This window comes from Mirounga angustirostris, unplaced genomic scaffold (genome assembly GCF_029215605.1).
Source record: "Mirounga angustirostris isolate CCGP_5_RB_7025 unplaced genomic scaffold, mMirAng1.0.hap1 SCAF_2, whole genome shotgun sequence".
Lineage (NCBI taxonomy): Eukaryota > Metazoa > Chordata > Mammalia > Carnivora > Phocidae > Mirounga > Mirounga angustirostris.
The window spans coordinates 97,806,803-97,830,006 of record NW_026991710.1 but is presented as its reverse complement, the minus strand read 5'-3'; the positions used below and the strand labels follow the sequence as shown (position 1 = coordinate 97,830,006).

General features: G+C 38.4%; 1 protein-coding gene, 2 long non-coding RNA genes and 1 other non-coding gene across 6 annotated transcripts in view; 2 read left to right on the top strand and 2 right to left on the bottom strand.

Annotated features, from left to right (window-relative positions):
* Positions 1-7,043, top strand: part of PRSS12 (serine protease 12) — a 75,465-nt gene extending 68,422 nt beyond the window's left edge. The window contains exons 12-13 of the mRNA XM_045880525.3: positions 2,797-3,077; positions 4,822-7,043. Coding sequence (XP_045736481.2) covers positions 2,797-3,077; positions 4,822-5,129 — 589 coding nt within the window. The 3' untranslated portion in view covers positions 5,130-7,043. The remainder of the gene's footprint in view (positions 1-2,796; positions 3,078-4,821) is intronic.
* Positions 7,044-7,202: 159 nt separating this feature from the next.
* LOC123848294 (uncharacterized) lies at positions 7,203-8,335 on the bottom strand. Its single transcript, XR_006791754.3, has 3 exons — positions 7,957-8,335; positions 7,661-7,705; positions 7,203-7,433 (listed from the first exon to the last, which is right to left on the bottom strand). It is a non-coding gene; the product is annotated as an uncharacterized LOC123848294 (long non-coding RNA).
* LOC123849176 (small nucleolar RNA SNORA24) lies at positions 7,776-7,906 on the bottom strand. The gene has a single exon (XR_006792002.1). It is a non-coding gene; the product is annotated as a small nucleolar RNA SNORA24 (small nucleolar RNA).
* A 103-nt stretch (positions 8,336-8,438) lies between the features above and the next one.
* The window catches only part of LOC123848297 (uncharacterized), an 844,895-nt gene continuing 830,129 nt past the window's right edge, over positions 8,439-23,204 (top strand). For all 3 annotated transcript variants that reach the window (XR_010409502.1, XR_008506546.2, XR_010409501.1), the window contains exons 1-2: positions 8,439-8,739; positions 15,775-15,989. This is a non-coding gene — a long non-coding RNA (uncharacterized LOC123848297). The remainder of the gene's footprint in view (positions 8,740-15,774; positions 15,990-23,204) is intronic.

Sequence of the window (23,204 nt, the reverse complement as noted above, 5' to 3'; positions counted from 1 at the left end):
AAGTGCGAAGTATTTAAATTTGATTTTTCTCCATGAGTATTTTTACTGTTTCAGGATGTGAAATAATACCAAACTTTATTTAAATTTTGAAGTGGAATCCACAAGAGTATATTCTCTGCGAACAATGTATAAAAAGCCTTCTGAATTTTGAAGATCTGTGATGACTTAGGTTGGAAATGGAGAATCAAGGAATCACAGGAAATTATTAGTATTATAGATCAACAATTGGTGGCTGAATAAGATAAATCATCTTTGTTGTATTGTTCAGTTTTTTGAGCTAACAGAGTTAAGAAAATTACTTTATATACTGCAAGCCCTATATAGGGGTATCCAGTGTTTGAGCAACTTAGAGCTTCCAGTAATTTTACAGGAGGAAATGGGAGGTTGTATTTAAGTAGGCAGTCACTAGAAAATTCCAAGGTTTGAATACTGACTTCTCTAAATTCACATTCAAGCACAGGTCTTGTATCCAGCCTAATACTTCCAAGTTTTCATAAAAAGAATTAAGGCAAGCGCTGTAACATGTATGTTTTCCTATCTCACAGTCAGATGCTAGCACAAAGTAGGTGCTGAGTTGATGAAATCATAGTTGGAATTTTGGCAGATAAAAAGAATGAAGAACTGAGTTTTTGCAAAAGAGTGATTGTGGAATCCAAGCCTGGTAAAAAGGGAAGTCATAAGCAGAATGAGATTGCAATGAAAAAAAAACTAGTGGGGTCACAGGATTTAATGGGGTTGGAGTCTAGAGCTGTAAAACTGTACAGAGGTGGAAAGTAGGAGATGCTTGAAATCAAGACTTCAGAAGTTTATAGTATTTGGTGAATACCAGGTCTGGGACTCACGATGGGAGTAGGTGGCTGAGATGGAGACTAGGCTCACTGCAGGTGAGAAGTTATGGAACTAAAAGGGCGTTTTGGAAATTAAGTCATTAAGAATGTTTTAAGCAGTGGTAGGGGTTAAATAAGCGAGGTGCTATATAATCTTAAGTAAGAAAGAGGAAGTAACCAGGAAGTGGGGTGGATCATGTATTCTATGTCAGTAGTTCTCAACTGTGGCCAGTTTGCACCAGAGGGGACATAGGGAATGTCTGGAGACATTTTTGGTTGCCACAATTGAGGGGTGTATGCATGTGCTTTACTGGCCACCTTGTGAAGAGAGGCCAAGGATGCTTCTAAACATCCTACAATGCACAGAACAGCTTCTCTCTTACAACAAAGATTTATCTGGTTCCATATGTCAACAGTGCCGAGGTTGGGAAACTGCTTTAGGCGGATGCACCACAATCACGGTATGTTGGTTGAAAAAACAAGCTGAGAACTATCAATCCAGTAAATATTGTTTCTACTTAAATTGAACAGTTTAAGGGAAAAAGACGCATTAAAAATATCCATTCATTCACTCAATCAACAAACAGGCTGCATTTCTACTTAACAGGGCATCACTGTTACAGGTTTTTAAGATTCATCAGTGAACATAAAGATCCCTGTCCTGAGATTAAGAATTCCTCATATCAGTGAGATCATGTCTTTCTCTGATTGACTTACTTTGCTTAGCATAATACCCTCTAGTTCCATCCACATCGTAATCTCAGGAAACAAACTGAGGGTTGCTGGAGTGGTGGAGGGTGGGAGGGATGGGGTGGCTGGGTGATAGACATTGGGGAGGGTATGTGCTATGGTGAGCGCTGTGAACTGTTTAAGACTGTTGAATCACAGACCTGTACCTCTGAAACAAATACATTATATGTTAAAAAAAATAAAATAAAAAGAAGATAGTAGGAACAGAAAAATGAAGGAGGGAAATCGGAAGGGGAGACGAACCATGAGACACTATGGACTCTGAGAAACAAACTGAGGGTTCTGGGGGCGGGATGGGTTAGCCCGGTGATGGGTATAAAGAGGGCATGTACTGAATGGAGCACTGGGTGTTATAATGCAAACAATAATCATGGAACACTACCTCAAAAACTAATGATGTAATGTATGGTGACTAACATAACATAATAAAATTAAAAAAAATCCATGAATATCTTTATTCTTAATACCTGTGTCTTAAAAGTTTTCTCTATGCGTTTTGATAATTATCTAAATCCTCTAAGAATACATTAGCAATTAAAAAAAAAAAGATCCCTGTCCTTGGATGCCTCTTGTTTAAGCAGAGACAGAGAGCTATAAATGTAGATGGTCTGTTAGAAAGTGGTGTTATAGAAGAGAGATTAAGGATATTGGGAGTGCTGGGGAATGAAGGACAAAGGGTAGACTGCAGTTTTAAATCAGGTCTCACTGGGATGATGTCTGGACAGATTTAAGAGATGAGAGAATATAATGAATGTGTGTTGCCCTGCAAATATAGTTTTGGTTTGCATTCACTTCACAGGAAAGGGGTAAAGTGGGTTGTGCTTGACTTCTGCCCTAAATGAGCTTCGTGATGAACTAACATCTTGGAAATGATAGAAAAACGAAGACAGCAAATACAAGACAGTAATTTTGCTCTATACTCTTTGTTCCTGTTTTGATCTTTTGTCATTATGGGAAAAACAGGTTAATGATTAGCTGTTATTTTCCTCCTGTGCTCCACATTTGCTCCTCAGGAAACAGTTACACAGGAATCTGGATTAAGCAGTGAAATGATGAAATGGGTTTAGAGTAAACAACCGAGAGTGGTGGGGTCAGAGAATAGGAAAAGGTAAACTTACAGAAAGGGATAATGATTAGGAAGAAAGGCTTGCAGTATCTCTATTTACCTTCCCTGCTGACAGTTCTGTTTCCAACAGCTTACTAGCTCTCTGCCTCTCAGGTATGGTAACAGCACAAGGAACTATGCTGTTCGGGTTGGGGATTATCATACTCTGGTGCCAGAAGAATTTGAAGAAGAAATTGGAGTTCAGCAGATTGTGATTCATCGGGAGTATCGACCTGACAGCAGTGACTATGACATCGCCCTGGTTCGATTAGAAGGACCAGAAGAGCAGTGTGTTAGATTTAGCAGCCACGTTTTGCCGGCCTGTTTGCCACTCCGTAGAGAGACGCCACAGAAAACCGCCTCCAATTGTTACATAACAGGATGGGGAGACACAGGTAATGTAGATAATACAAAGGACAGGTGAGACCTGGGCACGTTCTTGTGTCTGGGATTATCAATACTTTTGGGTGTACAATGGGAATGAAAATCTTAAATGGGTTCAGGCTTAGTTGTTTGGAAATTCTGCCAAGTGTGTGATGCATGCATGTAATTTGGATTCATATCCTGAGGGTACTGTTGGTTAGTTATTAGCACAAATTGACAGAACTCAATTGCCTAATGGGGTAGAGAATCCTGTACTTTCAGTTCCACAGACTAGTAAGGAGACAGAGGAACGGATTTTTCATTTTTAAGACCCTACTCCAACACTTGGGCCTGGCTGCTATATTTAAAAAAAATTTTTTTTAAGATTTTTGTCAGAAAAAGCACAAGCACGGGGAACAGCAGACAGAGCAGACAAAGGGAGAAGCAGGAGCCTGATGTGGGCTTGATCCCAGGACCCCGGGATCATGACCTGAGCCGAGGGCAGAAGCTTAACTGACTGAGCCACCCAGGTGTCCCAACCGCCCTTTTAAAGACTTTTGTCAGAGTGGCTATATTTTTAAAAGCTTTCCCGGAGGACTCTGATTTAACTACACCAGCAAAGGGCCTTGGTGTTTGATGGCCTTGCTTTCTCTGTAAATGAAGGCCACTATCAAACTCAATTTTATGGAGAATCCCTAAAAATAGAACAGACAAAAGAGAGCCATTATGAAGTGGAGATCCAACCCACTTTTTCCCGTTCATCCCACCCTCCCAACTCCCAAGCTAGAGCAAGATGTTCATCTTATAGTCTTCTCAGGCAAACAATTTTCTGGATTGCCTTGCTATAGAATTAAATCAGTGTACATCAGCTAGTGCTTGTTCAGGATGGTCCTTGAAAAAGATGTAGGTCTCACCTAGACTGGGTGCTTGATTCACAAATGGCTATTGAATAAGAAGTGAGGTTGACTGCTCTCCATTAAAAATGATCAACACTGATCATTGTACTCTTGAAAAGAGCATCAAATAAGTATTTCTACATGTGATAATTACAATGTTTTATTTAGTAAATGTTTGTGTTCATCACACACTGCACAAAATATAGGCTTTATACTTGCATCATTTCACAGCTGCATAAAGACAAAATATCTGCTATAGATATACTGAAAAGGCATATAACTGACCAATCCTGAGATAAACCACCAAGAAAACATTTTCTGGATGATACAATAATCAGATCAGAGTAAATGCCTTCTCTGTACACTATGTGGATCTATGAGGCAAAAAGAGTCTCTGAGAAGGCTTAACTATATCCATTACAACTCATGAGGGAAGGTTCATTTACCTTCCTTTAGACAGAAATTAACAGAAATGACAAAGTCAACTTTACACAGTTTTATTAGGAGTTATTCCAAATGAGTAAATAGGGTGCAAGAAAAACAGTGGAATTTAGATCCAAGAAAAGGCTCGTGGAGATTATCAATTATACATTTTAGCCACTGATCAGTGAGTGGCTTGCCAGTATAGAGTACACAAACCTCAAATGCTCAAACTTAGGCCTGTTTGGTATATAGTAATGTTTTGCTCCATTCTTGTGAAATGCCATGCTTCTATTTAGAGTAGTTCTTGCCACTTTATGTCCTTCTATACCATTTATCACTCATTTAAACTACACTAGATCACAATATGGCTTTTATTTTCAAGATTCTATGTTAACTGTTAAGCGTTTTCCGTAAGGTCTTTAGCTGGCATCTAATTCAGATTATTTGGTCCAACTAGGACGAGCCTATTCAAGAACTCTACAACAAGCAGCCATCCCCCTACTTCCCAAGAGGTTTTGTGAAGAACGTTATAAGGGTCGGTTTACAGGAAGAATGCTCTGTGCTGGGAATCTACATGAACACAAACGTGTTGACAGCTGCCAGGGAGACAGCGGAGGGCCACTCATGTGTGTTCGGGCAGGAGAGAGTTGGGTTGTATATGGGATAACCTCCTGGGGGCATGGCTGTGGAGCCAAGGATTCACCTGGTGTCTATACCAAAGTCTCAGCCTTTGTACCTTGGATAAAAAGTGTCACCAAATTGTAATTCTTCATGGAAACCTGAAGAGAAAATATGTTGGAAAATTTTCAACCTCTACATTAGCACTCAGCCAGAGATGCCAACTGATGGGGATGAGAGCCATGTTTCTGCTTTTGTGTTGTGATTAAATCATGTACACCATTGCTGCTTGAGAAATTTGTGATGTGAACATTCTTTGTTAGATACCTCAGTGTGGTACTAATTATTCTTGATTAGCATTGTTTATTCTCAGCACTCTCCAGAGATTACTGTATATCAACTGTGCAATAAGCCTGTTTTTATTCTTTTGGATTAAGAGTCTATAATTGAATCAATACTCTTTATTGCACTTAAGTGGTATTGTGTAATTAAGCTCACATTTTCTTCAAAAGGCTGAGAAATTTCCACACTGACTCTCTGTAGCCTTTGACAAGTGAGGAAGTCAAGGCCCCAAAAGGTTAAGGAATCCGTTATAAACCTAGACTGGAATAGGATCAGTCACAATACATTCCTGAATAAAGCCTTTGTACCATGCACTATAGCAACACATTCTAGTTACCTAGCGAAATTTGGAATACCTGATAGTAAAGAATGCCTTCAAGTTCTTGGGTTATACAACCTAATTTATCCACCTTATTAACATCCTCTAGCAGTTACTTTCGGCTTGATAAAATTTTTCCTTGGCATCATGCCATTTGCTCTACCGTGACTTAAGAGTGCCATCTATTGCAACTTTCTTATAATGACTAAAACATGTAGATTTTCACTATCCTGTCCCAGCTAATAAAAGACATTATTAAAAATGCTTTCTCTGCTTACGTAGTGGGGGGAAAAAAAAAAGCTCTAAAATATCTTATTTGTTCCAACTGATTTAATTCATACTCCAGCTATGTGCTAGGCACTGCATTAAGTGGCTATGTGCCTGACAATTTACAAAAGGCTGGTAAAATTTTACAGTATCCCTAGCTTTCAAATTGTCAAACAGACTCAGAGGCCAAGGTAAGCCAGTGGGATCTGAACTTCAGAATAGGTGCCCCAGTACTGACAATGTTATTTTCCCCCTCTACTGCTGTCTAGTCATTTATGCCCTTTGGCTATTTTCTCAACCCAATAAGGGACAGCTGCTTACTATGGACTCTTTCAGGACATTCCTGATAGCAAAGCAAAATCTTTGCCCAAACATAAAAGGCATGCCCCTCAGGCCTTAGGTGGTTTAAATAGTTTTTGTATATCCAAGAAATAGATGCATAAAGACAGGTGAAGAGGTCAGTGTGAACTTTAGGATCAGTTAAGCCTCTTCAAAGGCTAAATCCACATGAAGGGGACTTCCCTACTTTCCCTACTCCATCTACTTGCGTCCTTTTTGTAAATCCTGCGCTTTGTAAAAAACTGGTGCTAACATAAAGGTGCTTTATAGTTTACTACTTTACAAAATTGCAATGCTGTATCACTCATAACATTAAAACTTTTCTAAAAGCTCAAGGTTTTTGATAAAGGAAAAACTTTTCAAGCATTTACATCTACAGAGATGACAGAGCTACACAGTGCACACCTGCACAAGGGCTTGAAAAAAACGTGCAATACAGGAGAGAAATTTATCTCTACTGAAACTTCGCACAGGCCACCTTTCTAATTAGACTATAGTGCAGATGCAAACAACATTTATATTGAAATTTTAATAGACCAGAGGTTGGGACACTTTAAAACAGATAGCTAACAGGCAGCCTATACAGTTTGCTCAAACTTGAATAGAATACTTGGTTCATAGTATGTCTTTATTATAGCTCTTTTCTTGTTAAGCGTTAAGTGTGAATTTTAAATGACACAAGTGTTCAGTGCACATTTGTGTGAATAAAGTACATAGTTGTTCATCCTGTATAGTAGCCTTAATCTTTTGTGTGGTATGAAATGACTGTGCTGTCCCTTAGGGGTACCCGCCTTTAATGCTGTTTCCCTCCAAATACTGTAGTACCTTACACCAATAATCATTGATACTACTTCCATACCAGCTCTTCCCAGAAGCTGTAGTCTGTTGCTTATTATTTGTCGTAACAAATACCTTTCCACTTCCTTTTTAGTCAGAGAACACGGACTCTCCAGATGAATCAAGCATTTTATTTAATTACAGCAAGCAAGGAAGTGCTCACTTATTCTCTACTTAAACGCCAGTTAGGCTAAAACATTCAGACCTATATTGAAAACACCACGCTGATAAGTTTCCAGAACATTATTTGCCACTCAATACCCAAGCTGTTGAGATTTAAGATCCCCTTTTGGCAGTGCACCACAGGATTCTAAACAAACAGGACTTCACCTTAATTTCTTGATTATCTGCAAGAGAAGAAAACCACCTTTATAAAACTCTGATCTGTGTACTTACATCAGTGTTGAGATCTTAGCCATCTATTTGTTACTTTCTATTTAGCTATTAACCTCTTTCAAATTACAAAGTAACAGCAAAAAGGGGCCAATTCTGGCCTTCCGGTTCCTTAGCACGCAGGGTTTCAGAACTACTAAGGGTTTCACTAACTACGAAATACGAATAAAGAGGAACCTACCATGTCATGTTTCCTATCATCCACCGCAACAGTTAGTTCAGCCTCCTGGAAACATTTGAACGATAGTTAAATGTGTGCCCAACAACCCAGCACCCTCCAGGTTTTCAAAAGTGAAGAATGTTACTTGTGCAAGTCAGAATCTGATACCAATTAAATGGTGACAGCTTTGCCAATAAACAAGAATATGCTCTTCCATGGCTAGGAAGGGAGACTGCCACAGCTGACAGGTCCCAAAGATACATGGAGATTCACAATCCCAGAACAGACGAGTATGCACAACTACAGATACTACTCACCTTCCGGATCTAAATGGGGGAGGATCAGGATGCGGTGTTACTATTTGACAGCGGCGGAGTAGACTCAAGACGGCTACTTGACACCGACAGCAGTTTCGCGACCTTTGCCGGAGGGCCGCGACCCGTGCGCGCTCGGCTTCAGGCTCGCCACCCAGGGCTGCACGTGGCCGCCTCGGGACCTCATGAACACCTAGGGCCCCTCAGGTTTTCGAACCAAGAGGTCTTCAAAGCGGACGTGGACCTGCCGCTACAAGTCTCTTGAAACTCCTGCATTTTAACTAAGCCAAAAAGTTCTGCCCCAATTACCACCTTAGCGCACAAAACGCGACACCGTACCTTACTTAACCTCGGAGCCTAAACCCGACGCTTCCCGGATGTAAAAGGCCGCGTCCCTCGGCGCACGCTCTCTTATAGGGCTGGTGACGCTATTCCGGGGAAGCGCCGCGAGGGGCGGGGCCCACGCGATTTTTCCTTCGCGCTGCCCTTCACGGCCCCTCCACAGTTCCACCCCTTCCCGATGGCCCCTCCCACCTCTCAGAGTTTGCTCCACCTCCCCCGCCCATCCTGGGGACGGGGCGGCTCATCAGCCCTTTGATTCCGGCGCACGCGCCTACAGGGGAGGCAGAAAGTTCTCGCGATACTAGGGAATCCTGATGCTCGTGGTGTCCGGCCGACTGGGAAGGTGAAGTTTTGTTTCCTGGTTGCTTTAGGGTAGTTAACTTTTGAGGTTGCCATAGTTACCGAAACACCAACTTGTATAGTTCTCCGCTTCTAAACCTTTAGGTAGGTTAATATATATGGAGCTAGCTGATTTTTTGTCTGTTAATGAACTATCCGGGACTTATGTCTTCCGCTGGAATTGCTGTTGCTGAAGCTCAGGTGTCAGTGATCTGCAGTCATTTAAAAAAGTTTGTTTTTTTTTTTTTTTTTTTTTCTGGTCTGATCTCTTAGTATTTACACTCATTACTGAAAGCCTCGCCGAAAGATTCTGTAAACACAAGTTTAGAAAAAGCAAAGGACGTTAGCCGGAAGAGCATACGGGAGACCCATTCACGTGTGTTGCTGATCGTTGCCCGCGCTGCACTGACCCAGTGTTGTTTTTCCCTCTCTGGCCGCAGCCGGGCTCCGCTGGCTCTTGAACGTGGGCGCCTGGGTCTTAACCTCCCTGCTGTACCTTCGAGGGTTTAATTAAAGAAATAGTAGAGCTACCCCTTGTAAAGTGGAATTAAAAATGTTTAGGAATACTTTTAGTCCTAGACATGCGCTTACTAACTGCCATTACATTTATTTCCTATTTTCCCTTGTCCTCTCATATGAAGCAAAAGGGAGGTTTGAGGCGACGTTTTTACTTAGTAGTGGACCATTTGGGAAGGTATGTCGCCGCAGTTGCTGTCAGGAAAAATGGTATCAAGAGGCCTGGTGAATAAAGTGCCACAGTAGAGATCTACACAATCTTCATGAAATCCCTACATACTGTTCTGGGGGAAATAATTTAATTAGTAAGAGCAAAAATTGCTGTTACGGTTAGCGTCGGAATGACAAGTTTATAGGAAATAAATTTTAACTTGAAAGAACTAAAGTTTCTGAGGCTCACCTCTCACCTTTTCTTCATCTTATTCCATCTCACTAATGAACGGAAGATACTATTCAATAACAAAGTTTAAATACCAAATCACAGTGGAGAGTTTTGCCAAATTAGATTTCACTTAGAATCTCTAACCATCTGTATTACTTTGCAAAGGCTGTCCTAACAAAATGCCACAGATTGGGTGGCTTCAACAACAGAAATTTATTTTTTCACAATTCTGGACACAAACTCTGAGATCAAGGTGTCCACAGGTTTGTTTTTAGACCTTCTGGGGCCTGTAGATGGCTCTCTCCTCCCTGTAGCTTCACATCCTTTACCCTCTAGCTTCTGTATCCCAATCTCTTCTTAAAAGAACACAGTCATTTTAGATGAGGGCCTTGCTAATGACCTCATTTAACCTTAATTGCCACTTTAAAGATCTTGTCTCCAAATACTGTCTTATTCTGAGGTATTGGCAGTTAGGACTTCAACATGGGGATGCATATATCTTTTCTGATTTAGTGTTTTTGTTTTCTTCAGATAAATACCCAGAAGTGGAATTGCTGGATCATATGTAATTCTATTTTTAATTTTTTGAGGAACCTCCATAGTGAGGAACCTCCATACTTTTCCAAGCGGCTGGATGCATTTGCATTCTCATCAGCAGAAAACAGGGTTTTCTTTTCTCCACATCCTCGCTAACACTTGTTATTTCTTGTTTTTTGTTTTTTTAATACTAGCCATTCTGATTGGGGTGAGATGATATCTCATTGTGATTTTGATTTACATTTCTCTGATTATTAGTGATGTTGAGGATCTTTTCATGTGTCTGTTGGCCATCTTTATGTCTTCATTGGAAAAATGTCTAGGGGCTCCTAGGTGGCTCAGTCGGTTAAGAGTCTGCTTTTGCTCAGGTCATGATTTCGGGGTCCTGGGATCGAGCCCCACATCGGGCTCCCTGCTCAGCACGGAGTTTGCTTCTCCGCCTCCCTCTGCTGCTTCCCCTGCTTGTGCTCTCTCACTTGCGCACGCTCTCTCTCAATTAAAAAAAAAAAGTCTGTTTACATCCCCTGCCCATTTTTTAATTGGGTTGTTTAGTATTTTGCTGTTGAGTTGTATGAGTTGTTTATGTATTTTGGATATTAACCCATTATTAGATATATGATTTACAAATAGTTTCTCTCATCAGGTAGGTGGACTTTTCATTTTGTTGAAAATTTCCTTTGCTCTGAAGAAGCTTTTTAGTTTGATGTAGTCCCACTTGCTTATTTTTAGAGTCAGATCCAAGGAATCATCACCAAGATCAATGTCAAGGAGCCTACCACCTGTGTTTTTCCCTAGGAATTTTATGGTTTCAAGCTTACATTCAAGTCTTTAATCCATTTTGAGTTCATTTGTGTGTGGTGTAAGACAATAGTTCAGTTTCATTCTTTTACATGTGGCTATCAAGTTTTTGTAGCACTATTTATTGAAGAGACTGTCCTTTCCCATTGTATATTCTTGGCTCCTTTGTTGTAAATTAATTGACCATATATACATGGATTTATTTTTGGGCTCTCTATTCTGTTCCATTGATCAATGTGTCCGTTTTGTTTATTTTTTTTTTAAAGATTTATTTATTTATTATAGAGGGGGGAGGAACAGAGGGAGAGAGAGAATCTCAGGCAGACTCCCAACTGAGCATGGAGCCCAATGCTGTGCTAGATCTCACAACCCTGAGATCATGAGATACCTGAACCAAAATCAAGAGTTGGATGCCTAACTAGCTGAGCCACCTACATGCCCCTCAGTGTGTCTATTTCTATGCCAGTATCTTACTGTTTTAATTACTATAGATTTGTAATATAGTTAGCAACCATGGAGCATAATGTCTCTAGCTTTATTCTTCTTTCTCAAGATTGCTTTGGCTATTTGGGGTCTTTTATAGTTCCATGCAAATTTTAGCATTGTTTGCTTTATTTCTGTGAAAAATGCCATTGGAATTTTGACAGGGATTGTATTGAATCTGTAGATTGCTTTGCATATTATGGACATTTAAACAGTATTCTTCCAATCAATGAGTGCAGAATATCTTCCCATTTACTTATATCATTTTCAATTTCTTTCATCAGTGTTTTATAGTTTTCAGTATACAGGTTTTTCAGCTTCTTCATTAAATTTATTTCTAACTATTTTATTCTTTTTGATGCAATTGTAAATGGAATTGTTTTCTTAATTTCTCTTTGTGATAGTTCATTATTAATGTATAGAAGTACACTTGATTTTTATATAGTGATTTTGTATCCTGCAACTTTACTGAATTCATTTCTTCTAACAGGTTTTTTTTGGGGGGGGGTGGAGTTATTGGGTTTTCTATATGTAATATCATGTCATCTGCAATTAGTGACAGTTTTACTTTTTCCTTTCCAATTTGGATGCCTTTTATTTTTTTTTCTTAACCTAATTGCTCTGGCTAGGACTTCCAATTCTATGTTGAATAAAAGTGGTGAGAGTGAGCATCCTTTCTTGTTCCTGATCTTAGAGGAAGAGCTTTTACCTTTTCACCATTGAATATGATATTAGCTGTGGGCTTGTCATATATGGCCTTTACTATGTTGACATATGTTCCCTCTATACCTACTTCCCACTTTGTTCAGTTTTTAATCATAAATGGATGTTGAATTTTCATATATTTTCATGTGTCAGAATACTATTTAGTTTTGAATGCTTTGCTTGAATATCACTTGTTCTGTGAAACTTTTCATTACTCGAACTGAATTTGATTTCCTTTTTTGACAAACAATAGTACTTGGATTTTTCTTGTGGTATCTTTATTATAAACTCCTTGTGAAGGACTGTGTCTCTTATTTGAAGTGCCTATTAGAGTGACTCATTTTAAATAAGCATGAAATTGCATTATCGACTGCTTTGAGGCAATCAATATATGTTTTAAGGAATTGAGAAAGTTTTATATTTATTTTAAAAAGCTATTTTTCACCAGGAGGTGGAGTTTGATTCCCCTTCTCTCCCCCAACACCAAGTTGAGTATGGGTTGTATTTGGAGACTTGCTTTCAAAGGGTAGGGTAAGGCAAGAAGGGGAAAGTATAACTGTACAGTGGAGAAATACAGCAAACACTACCTAGACCAGGTGATCAATAATAACATGAGTGAGAAGTCCTAATGATAGTGTATACTGTGATAAGATGTGATGAAAACATTTCACCTCCTTTGCATTATTCTTCCCCAAAGCCCTAACCCTAGTCAAACCGTGAGAAAAAATATCAGACAAAATCAAATTGATGGACGGTCTACAAATTACCTAATCAGTACTCAAAATTGTCATGGTCTTGAAAAACAAGAAAAGTCTTTGAAACGGTCACACCAGAGGAGATGACACATAATGCCTAAATGTAATGTGGTATCCTGGCTGGGAACCTCAAGCAGAAAAAGGACATTAATGGAAAACTAGTGAAATCTGAATAGAGTGTGAAATTTAGTTAATAGTAATGTGCCAGTGTTGGCTTCTTAGTTGTGACAGATGTATATGGTATTGTAGGATGTTAACGATAGGGGAAATTGGATGAGGGATACTCCTGTGTACTATTTTTTCAACTTTTCTGTAAACCTAAAACTATTTTAAAATTAAGCTTAATAAAAACAATCATAACTTTATAGTTTTTTATTTTTGTTTTAAGACAAGTTGTGCTTTAGTAATGGTTTCTATATCCTGTAAGTGTGAAATTTGTGGCTGAGGTGATGATATTTCTAAATTTGTGGCCATTTGAGATCAAACCTAATGAATTTAGCCACTGTTTAAGCCAAATCTTTAAGACTTAGAATACTCAGTAGACATTATGTGGTAATATATAGAAATAAAAAAATTATTGTAAATAAAGGTTGATTTAAGGATTTTAAAGGTAGAATGCAAGGTAAGTTGTTAGAACTTATTTAATGATGGCAGGACAGTGCTTTAGTCTGCATTTGATACACTAAATGAAACAGTTCCTTATAGAATACTCATTCTTCAGCTATGCTGCTTCTCCCTACTCTATTTCCTTTTTCCTTTTGTGGTTTTAATATAAGAACTATAGTAATCATCAGACAAGCAAAATTTAGCACAACTGCACATCTCTGATGAATGTTGAAATGAGTGGGAGAAAAATATCAGGAAATGGCCTGTGAACATATTCTCATCTTAAGATACTCAGGGAACCTAAGCTTGCAGTTGGTTTGTACTAGCAATGCGATAGTGCTAAGAAAATTGTAATAAAACTACAGTGTCTAGAAGAGAGGAGATGAGAAATCTCCCATATTTCTACTGGAATATTCTTTTTGGTTCTGAACACTTTGTTCAGTTGTTAAATATCTACAAGACTCTGTCAAATGTTTATTGAGTAGACATGGCCCTTGCCTCAAAACTCCAATGGAATTGAATAACATAATCAGCGATATCACCAAATTATTCAAAACTCAAAGCCTAGGAGTCAGCTTTGATTTCTCCCTTTCATTTACAATTTTTAGTGTATTTCTGTATCAGTTAATGTATTAGTTATCTATTGCTGTGTTTCAAATTAGCCTAAGCATTGTGGATTAAAACGATAAGCATTATCTCACACAATTTTTGTGGATCAGGAATCCAAGAACAGCCTGTCTTAGTGTATCTCATGAGGTTGCAGTCAGGATATTGACTGAGGCTGCAGGATCCTCGTCCAAGGTGGCTCGCTTACAAGCTTGGCAAGTTAATACTAGTTGTTGGCAGGAGGTCTCATCCTCAGCTTGTGGATTTCCATTAGGCTGCTGGAGTGTCCTCATGATATGGCAGCTGGCTTCTCCCAAAGTGAGTGATCCAAGAGATGAAGTACCAATGATTTTATGACCTAGTCTGAGAAGTTAACATGGTATCACTTGTTAGAAGTAAGTTATTAATTCCAGCTCACACAAAAAGGAGAGAAATTAAACTCCCTTAAAGGGTGGAATATAAAAATTGGTTGACACAAGTTAAAACTGCCACAGTAAGAATGGGTGAGGTTGTGTTGCAGTTACAAACAATCTAAAATCTTTGTTGCTTAAAACAACAGGTGTTTCTTGTCATGTTCTTGTCCATTTTAGAGACTCAGGCTAATGAGGCCTTCGCCATTTGTAATGTTTCTAGGCAACAGGAAGGGAGATGGGAAGATAGAATCACATACATGTTTTTATAGGCTTACATTCCGAAATGAGAGTCTTCACATTGCCTCATAATACATGGACAAAAGCAAGTTGCATGGCTACACCTAACTTCAAAAGGATAGGGAAATGGAATCCTATGTGCTTAGAAGGATAAGAATCAGAAATATCTGTGAACAGCACTAGTGATTAATGCAGTTGCCATTTTATTACTTTCTGACAATTGTTTTTAGATTTACCTTTTCCTTTCCTATTCTCTATTGTCATAATCTAGGACTAACCTAAGACAATATGTCTGAATTATCTTCCTACTTTTCTAATTCCTCCTTTCCAATCAACTGAGTATATTTTTGAAAGATTAAATTTCCTGAAATACCATTTCTTCAGGTTAGTCACTTGCTACAGAAATTGTAATAGCTTCCTACTGATTATCAGGTCAAATTTCTAATCTCTGGACGTATTGCAATGTATGTTACACTTAGCATGCTCATTCCTAGTTTTGTTCAGGCTACTTTATACCTATATTTCCCATTTTTCCTACCCATCCATTAGGACACATTTAAAAAAAAATTTTTTTTTTTTTTTTTTTTTTTTAAGATTTTGTTTGTCAGAGAGAGAGCACAAGCAGGGGGAGCGGCAGGCAGAGGGAGAAGCAGGCTCCTTGTTGAGCAAGGAGCCCGATGCAGGACTCGATCCCAGGACCCTGGGATCATGCCCTGAGCCTAAGGCAGACACTTAACCGACTGAGCCACCTATATATCCCCACATCTCAGTTCTTAATTATTTTTTACAGGAATCTTTCTTCCAAAATATCAGTGAATATTGGTTTCTTCCCTTTCTTGCCATCCTTAATATTTATTCTTTGTGCCTTTGTTTTTGAAAATTGTTCATCAGTAAATATTTAATGTTCCTACCATATGATTTTCTGCTATATGCTGGGCCCTGATCTTAGTGTTGGGGTGGAAGCAGTAAACAAAACAGACAAAGTTTCTCACTCATGGAGTTTATATTTTAGTGGTACAAAACAGACATAAATAAGAATATTAGAGTTAGAGGAGCAGAACTGCTAGGATATTGATAGCAATATTGATATATCTCGTGTAAGGTCAATCACAGCTGTCATGTGGAGGAAGCAAGGAAACCTGGCAACTGCAAGGATGAACTGGAATCCATGAGAATGGAGTGGAATCTGCATTGATTTCTCCCTGGTTCCAAGGGTTCAACTTTGATGAGAGAGGTGATCTGCAGGAGGAGCTGGTCCTTCGTCACAGACCCATGAGTTACAGAAGTTGAAACGGGATCTGTCAGGAGTTGAAGAAGGTACAGACCTGGCTGCAGCCCCACACAGACAAAATGAGCTAGCAGATTATGTGACAACTTGCATAATCCGTAACATTGCCTCATGCCCTGAACTCACCTTCCAAGTATGAAAGTATATGCCTGCTGTTTCATTTCCAGCTACTAGGCAAAATGTCTCCTGTGGCCCATGCTAACCTGGAACTATTCAGGCAAGGAAATGGAACTATAGTACTAGCTTAGCTAAGTTAACAAAATAGAAATCAACCACAATAAGTAAATTCTATGAAAATTTAGAGTCAGTAAGTGCTATGGAGACAAAGAAAGGGATGAGAAATGTTTTCAGTGAGGATAGGAATTACAATTTTTTTAAAAAAGCATTCAGGACAGATCTCCTTGAGAAGGTGCCATTAGGTCAAAAAGACTTGAAGAAGGTGAAGGATAAAACATGCTGATACCTGGGAGAAGAATATATATATATATTTGAGGATTTATTTATTTTAGAGAGAGCATGAGTGGGGGAAGGGGCAGAGGGAGAGAGAGAATCTCAAGCAGACTCCGAGCTGAGCATGGAGCCTGATGTGGAGCTCAACCTCACCCACCCTAAGATCACCACTTGAGCCAAAACCAGGATTCGGACACTCAACCAACTGAGCCACAGGTTCCCTGGAAGAAGAATATTCTAAGTATCCAGTGCTTCTGAGTGGCACCATACCTGCTGTGGTAGACAGCCTTTTATAAGACTCCCAATGATCGCCACATTGTGTTACTCCCTCTTTTATGTAATTCCCTTCCCTTGAGTGGCAAAGTGATGAGATGTCACTTCTGAGATTATGTTATAAAAGACTGACTTGTTTCTTGCTACCATTCCTTCCCTTGTCTTTTTGAATTTGGATTGCTTGCTCTGATGAAGCAAGCTGCTATATTGGAGAGGCCTATGTGGCAAGGAACAGATGGCCAACATCCAGTAAGGAACCTAGGCTGTCAGACCAATAGCCCCTGAGGAACTGAATGTTGTCAACAACCATGTAAGTGAGATTGGAAGTGGATCTTTAACCATTTGAGCTTTGAGATAACTACAGCCCCAGATGTTGATTGCAGTGCAGTTCTGTGAGACACTGAAGCAGAGAATCCAGCTAAACCAGATAATGTTTTAAGTGAGTACATTTAGGCGTAGTTTGTTATTCAGCAATTAACAACTCATTTACATGGCATGTTCAAGGAACAAAAATGAGACTGACTGGAGTGGGGTAACCAACTAGCAAGTGAAGTTAGAAAGGTTATAGGTTTCCTAGGGCCTTACGAGGCATTAAATGATTTTTAGTTTTTGTTTGTTTTTTTGGAGTAAACTTGGTAGCTTTTGGAGAGTTTTGAATAAAGGAGGGACATTTACATGTTAGGATTTACATATTTTTTTCTCAAAGCTCTATTAAGAAGACACAGTGGGATAGGGTTTGAGCAGGGAAACCAGTTAGGCTAGTGCAATGATACAGATGAGAGAATGGTGATGAGAGGGAGTGATCCCAGTAGAGGAAATTCAGTTCTGGATATATTTTATAATAGAGTTGACAGAATTTGATGATTGGTATAGATTGTAAGAGAAATGGATATAGAATATGAGAAAAATAGCTCAAAGGTTTTTTTGAATATTTGCTAAGATGGGGATGACTTCAGGAATGGGTTTTGGGGAAGTAATACTCAGGAGCACAGTTTTGTACATGTTAAGTTTGAGATACCTTTTAGACATCTGAATAGAATTTTGGAGTAGGGAATTTAATGTATGAGTGTGGAGATCTGGTGAGAGGTCTGGGCTGGGAGCTGTCAAAGTGTAAAAGGCACTTAAAGCCATGAGATTGGATGCTAATAACACAGGATTAAAGGGTAGATAGAAAATAGGATCAAAGACTGAGCCCTTGTGTATTCTAAACATTTATCTACTGGGAAAAGTAGCAGGAACCAGCAAAGGATATTGAGAAGTGAGGTAGGGAGGAGAGCCATTGGAGTGTGGTATCCTGAAAGTCAAGAAGAAAGTTTTTCAAATAAGATAGAGTGATCAACTGTTCATCGTATAAGTAAGATGGAAGTTGAGAAATCACCATTGGATTTGGCAATATGGAGGTCATTTGGGACCTTGTTGAGAACAACTCCATAGAGAATGGGAAGAGAATTGGAGACCATGGATTTGGGTAACCCATTTGCAGAGTTATGCTAGAAAAGGGAAAAGAAACAGGACAGTATCTGGAGAGGGATGTGGGATCAAGAGTGGATTATTTTTTTTTTCTGGAGTTGTCACAATCCCAGATTTCAAGATATACTACAAAGCTATAGTAATTAAAACAGTATGGTACTGGCACAAAAAGAGACACATAGATTAATAGGACAGAACAGAGTTCAGAAATAAACTCACACTTTTATGGTCAATTAATCTTAGACAAAGGAGGCAAGATGTACAATGGGAAAAAGACAGTCTTTTCAGTAAATGGTGCTGAGAATACTGGACTACTTTCTTACACCATACACAAAAATAAATTCAAAATCGATTGAAGACCTAAATGTGAGAGCTGAAACCATAAAACTCCTAGAAGAAAACATAGACAGTAATTCTTTTGACCATAGAAACACTTTTCTAAATATGTCTCCTCAGGCAAGGGCAACAAAAGTAAGATTAAAGTATTGGGACCATACCAAAATAAGAAGCTTTTGCATAGTGAAGGAAACCACCGACAAAACAAAAAGGCAACCTACTGAATAGGAAAAGATATTTGCAAATGATCTATCTGAATAGGGGTAAATATCCAAAATATGTAAAGAATTTATACAATTCAATGCCAAAAAAACCCCCAGGTAATCCCATAAAAAATGGGCAGAGGACCTGAATAGACATTTGTCCAAAGAAGACATGCAGATGGCCAACAGACACACGAAGAGATACTCAACATCACTAATCATCAGAGAAATGCAAATTAAAGTCACAATGATACATTACCTCACACCTGTCAGAATGGCTAAAATAAAAAATGCAAGAAATAACAAGTGTTGGTGAAGATGTGAAGAAAAAGGAACCCTTGTGCTCTGTTGGTGGGAAGGCAAATTGGTGCAGCCATTGTGAAAAGCAGTATGGAAGTTCCTCAAAAAATTAAAAATGGAATTACCATATGATCTAGTAATTCCACTACTGGGCATTAACCCATAAGAAATAAAAACACTAATTCAAAAAGATAATATGCACCCCTGTTTACTGCAGCATTATTTACAATAGCTAAAATATGAAAAGCAACCCGTGTTCATCAATAGATGAATGGTTAAAGAAGAGGTGGTATAAATATACAATGGAGTGTTACTCAGCCATAAAAGAACGAAATCTTGCCATTATCAACAACATGGGTGGGTCTACAGGGTATAATACTAAGTGCAATGAGTCAGACAGAGCAAGACAAAAACCATTTGATTTCAATGATATGTGGAGTTTAAGAAACAAAACAAGTAAACAAAGAAAAAAGACAAGCCAAAAAACAGACTCTTAAATAGGGAAGACAAACTGGTGGTTGCCAGAAGGGATGTTGGTGGGGGATGGGTGAAATAAATAAAGGGGATTTTGAGTACATTTATCTTGATGAGTACTGAGAAATGTATAGAATTGTATATCATTATATTGTATACCTGAAACTAATATAACATATGTTAATTATACTTGAATTTTAAACAAAGAGACGAGTGGATTATTTCTTAAGCATGGGAAAACGTAAAGCATGTTTGTATTCTGATGGGAAAGATCCAGTGGAAATGGACAACTGGTGGTGTAGGAGAGTTTTGGTGAATTTCTTATGCAATTGCTTGTGGGATCTTACACACAAAGTAGGATTTGGCCTATGATGGTGGTTCAAGCAGTTCATCTACAGAAACAGGAGTATATGGGCATAGATGCTGGTAGGTGAGTGATGTGGTGGTGTGAACTTTTGAATATTCTCTTTTATTAATATCCCCACAGTAATAGAAAGTTAAGGTCATCAACTGAGAAGTTGCGGGGAGGGAGTGTTGGATATTTGAGGAAAGTGGAGAAGGTATGTATAGGTAGGAGATAGTGTGAGTAGACTAGGAAATGTAGGATTCCTGGGCCACATTCAGGAGCCACTTGAGTTCTCATAATGAATTTAAGTTCGTTTAAATTAAAATATTAGCGTGATTGTAGATTTTCTCCACACCAAGCTTGGCTGCATAGGTATAGTTGTTAAGCTGATGAGTTGGAACTAACTAAGATTGAGGTTTGCCAAGAAAGTAAACAAGGTGAGTGGTGGGAAGGGGAATGTATGTAGGGAGGGGTCATATTGATTTGCCATGGAATTTAAACTAGATAAGGAGCCATGATAACACATTAGAATAGTGGGGACACTGAAAATGTGAGTCGGATTAATGAATTTTGAGGTAATGGTGGGTCAAAGGGATTTTGGAGCTTTGGGTACTAGAGTAAATGACTCCATGAAACATCTATAATGTATATATTTATTGGGAAGTTTAGCAAGCAACATACTGAGCCCTTTATTGTTTAACATGACCAGTTGTGGAATTGCCCAGTTGTTCTCTGATCTTAAATTGGCCTTCATCACCTCAAGAGTGATTGCTTAGCTTGATTGTAGAAATGCACATGTCAGTGAGAAGTTGTACACATATTTCATTAAATATTTAAAATCTCAAAAGCCCAACTTTTTCTTTCTTCCCTTCACAGGTGGCTTGTGATCCTTGATCTTTGGTTTAATCTATTTACTAATGAGGCCTTTTTTTGGGGGGCTTGCATGCATTTATGCAAAAGAAGATGATTTATGTAATAATATAGCAATATAGTACATTAAAATGGAAGGTCTTATTACTGTTTTAGAGTATAAACTATATTTGTAAAATAGCTAATGCAAGCTATACTACACATATTAAAGCAATTTGAAAATTTAATAATCACTTGCTAAAATTCTGTTTTTATTTTCTCCTATAATACACTTCATAGATGTTTCATGATGTCAGTTACTTTAGTACTTAGACCCCCATTTTTTTCAAAGATTTTATGTGTTTATTAGAGAGGGAGAGAGAGAGACAGAGAGAGAGAGTGAGTGAGTGCACACAAGCAGGGGAAGGGGCAGAGGGAGAGAGAGAGAAAGAATCTCAAGCAGACTCCTAGCTGAGCACAGAGCCTGATACAGGACTTGATCTCACAACCCTGAGATCATGACCTGAGCTGAAATCAAGAGTCAAAGCCCTAACCGACTGAGCCACCCAGGCATCCATCATCCATAAGAATTTTAAATATCTGTGTTAGTGAAAAGATGAGCTTATGTTTATATAAATTTAATGGAATGAAAATTTTAAGAAGCAACCAATTTTTATAAGGTGCCACTAGGTGGCTCTGTTACCCTATTATTTAGGTCTGTTTAAAACCCTAGAAGGTTTTAACTTAAAACATATCCATTTATTATTGTGCATGAATGTATAAGTGAATGTGTAGATAATAGCATGAAAATGTCATCATATATAATGGTCTACCAAGCTACCCTCTTAACTCCCGCTTTGTATAATATTCATAGTAATATTGAAAACTGAGGTTCTACTAGAAAGGAACAATTTTCCCCTAGATGTAGATTCTAAGAATATGATTAAAACCACAGACTTTTTTTATATCTGAATTTGATGTATAAGTTTTTAAAAATATTGAATTAATCAGGTAAAGATTTAATTCATTTCCTGTTGTCTAAAGTATTTAAGTTGATATGTATTTTAATGTGGAGTGTATCAAAGTAGACAATGATTTTGTAGGAGGAATAAAATATTTCCGCCCAATCTACCAGAGAACAAGGATATAATCATATTCATCTTAGCTATAGCAGGACTTGGTTCATGGTACATGCTCGATAAATGTTTGTTGAATGAGGAAGCTGGCATGATAAAGGTGAAAAAAATTTTCTGGGAAATTATACACAATTTTCAAAAGGAAAAATGAATTATAAGTTAGTTTTTTTTTTTAAAGATTTTTTTTTTTTTATTAGAGAATGAGATAGAGCATGAGAGGGGGGAGGGTCAGAGGGAGAAGCAGACTCCCTGCTGAGCAGGGAGCCTGATGCGGGACTCGATCCCAGGACTCCAGGATCATGACCTGAGCCGAAGGCAGTCGCTTAACCAACTGAGCCACCCAGGCACCCATAAGTTAGTATTTTAAAGCAAAAATGACAAGTGTTTTTTTTTTTGGTCCTGGGCACATCTTACCTCTGTCTTTACCAAAAATTTTAAATTGAGGTTCCCCCCGCATATGGGGATATATTTTAAATCTTATAATGGAAATCATATCACAGAGAAAATTTTATGACAAACTTTGAAACTGATCCTTATAGGTCAATAATTGTAATAGGTCTTCACTGTCTTCACAATCTTGGTATTAGAAGTTTATATTCCTCTTCTTAATCGCAGGAAACAAACTGAGTGTTGTTGGAGTGGGGGGTGGGGTGGGAGGGATGGGGTGACTGGGTGATAGACACTGGGGAGGGTATGTGCTCTGGTAAGCGCTGTGAATTGTGCAAGACTGTTGAATCTCAGATCTGTACCTCTGAAACAAATAATGCAATATATGTTAAGAAAAAAAAAGAAGAAGAAGAAGGTAGCGGGAGGGGAAGAATGAAGCGGGGGAAATCGGAGGTGTAGACGAACCATGAGAGACGATGGACTCTGAAAAACAAACAGGGTTCTAGAGGGGAGGGGGGTGGGAGGATGGGTTAGCCTGGTGGTGGGTATTGAGGAGGGCACGTTCTGCATGGAGCACTGGGTGTTATGCACAAACAATGAATCATGGAACACTTCATCTAAAACTAATGATGTAATGTATGGGGATTAACATAAGAATAAAAAAAACATAATATAAATACTAATAAAAAAAGAAATTTATATTCCTCATTAGGTAGTGAGGACTATATTAATGAATTTCTATTTGATTCTCAAATGGCAAGACTTGTATAATTCTCTCTGAAAAATTTTAACTTGGGCTGAATCTAGAAAAATTTTAACATTCCTTTTTTAAAAAGTAAAATAAAATCCTAAAACTATAAAACATTGAAGATGACACAAACAAATGGAAGATATTCCATGCTTGTGGATTGGGAGAACCAATATTATTAAAATATCCATTCTACCTAAAGCAATCTACAGATTTAATACCATCCCTATCAAAATACCAACAGCATTTTTCACAGAACTAGAACAAATAAT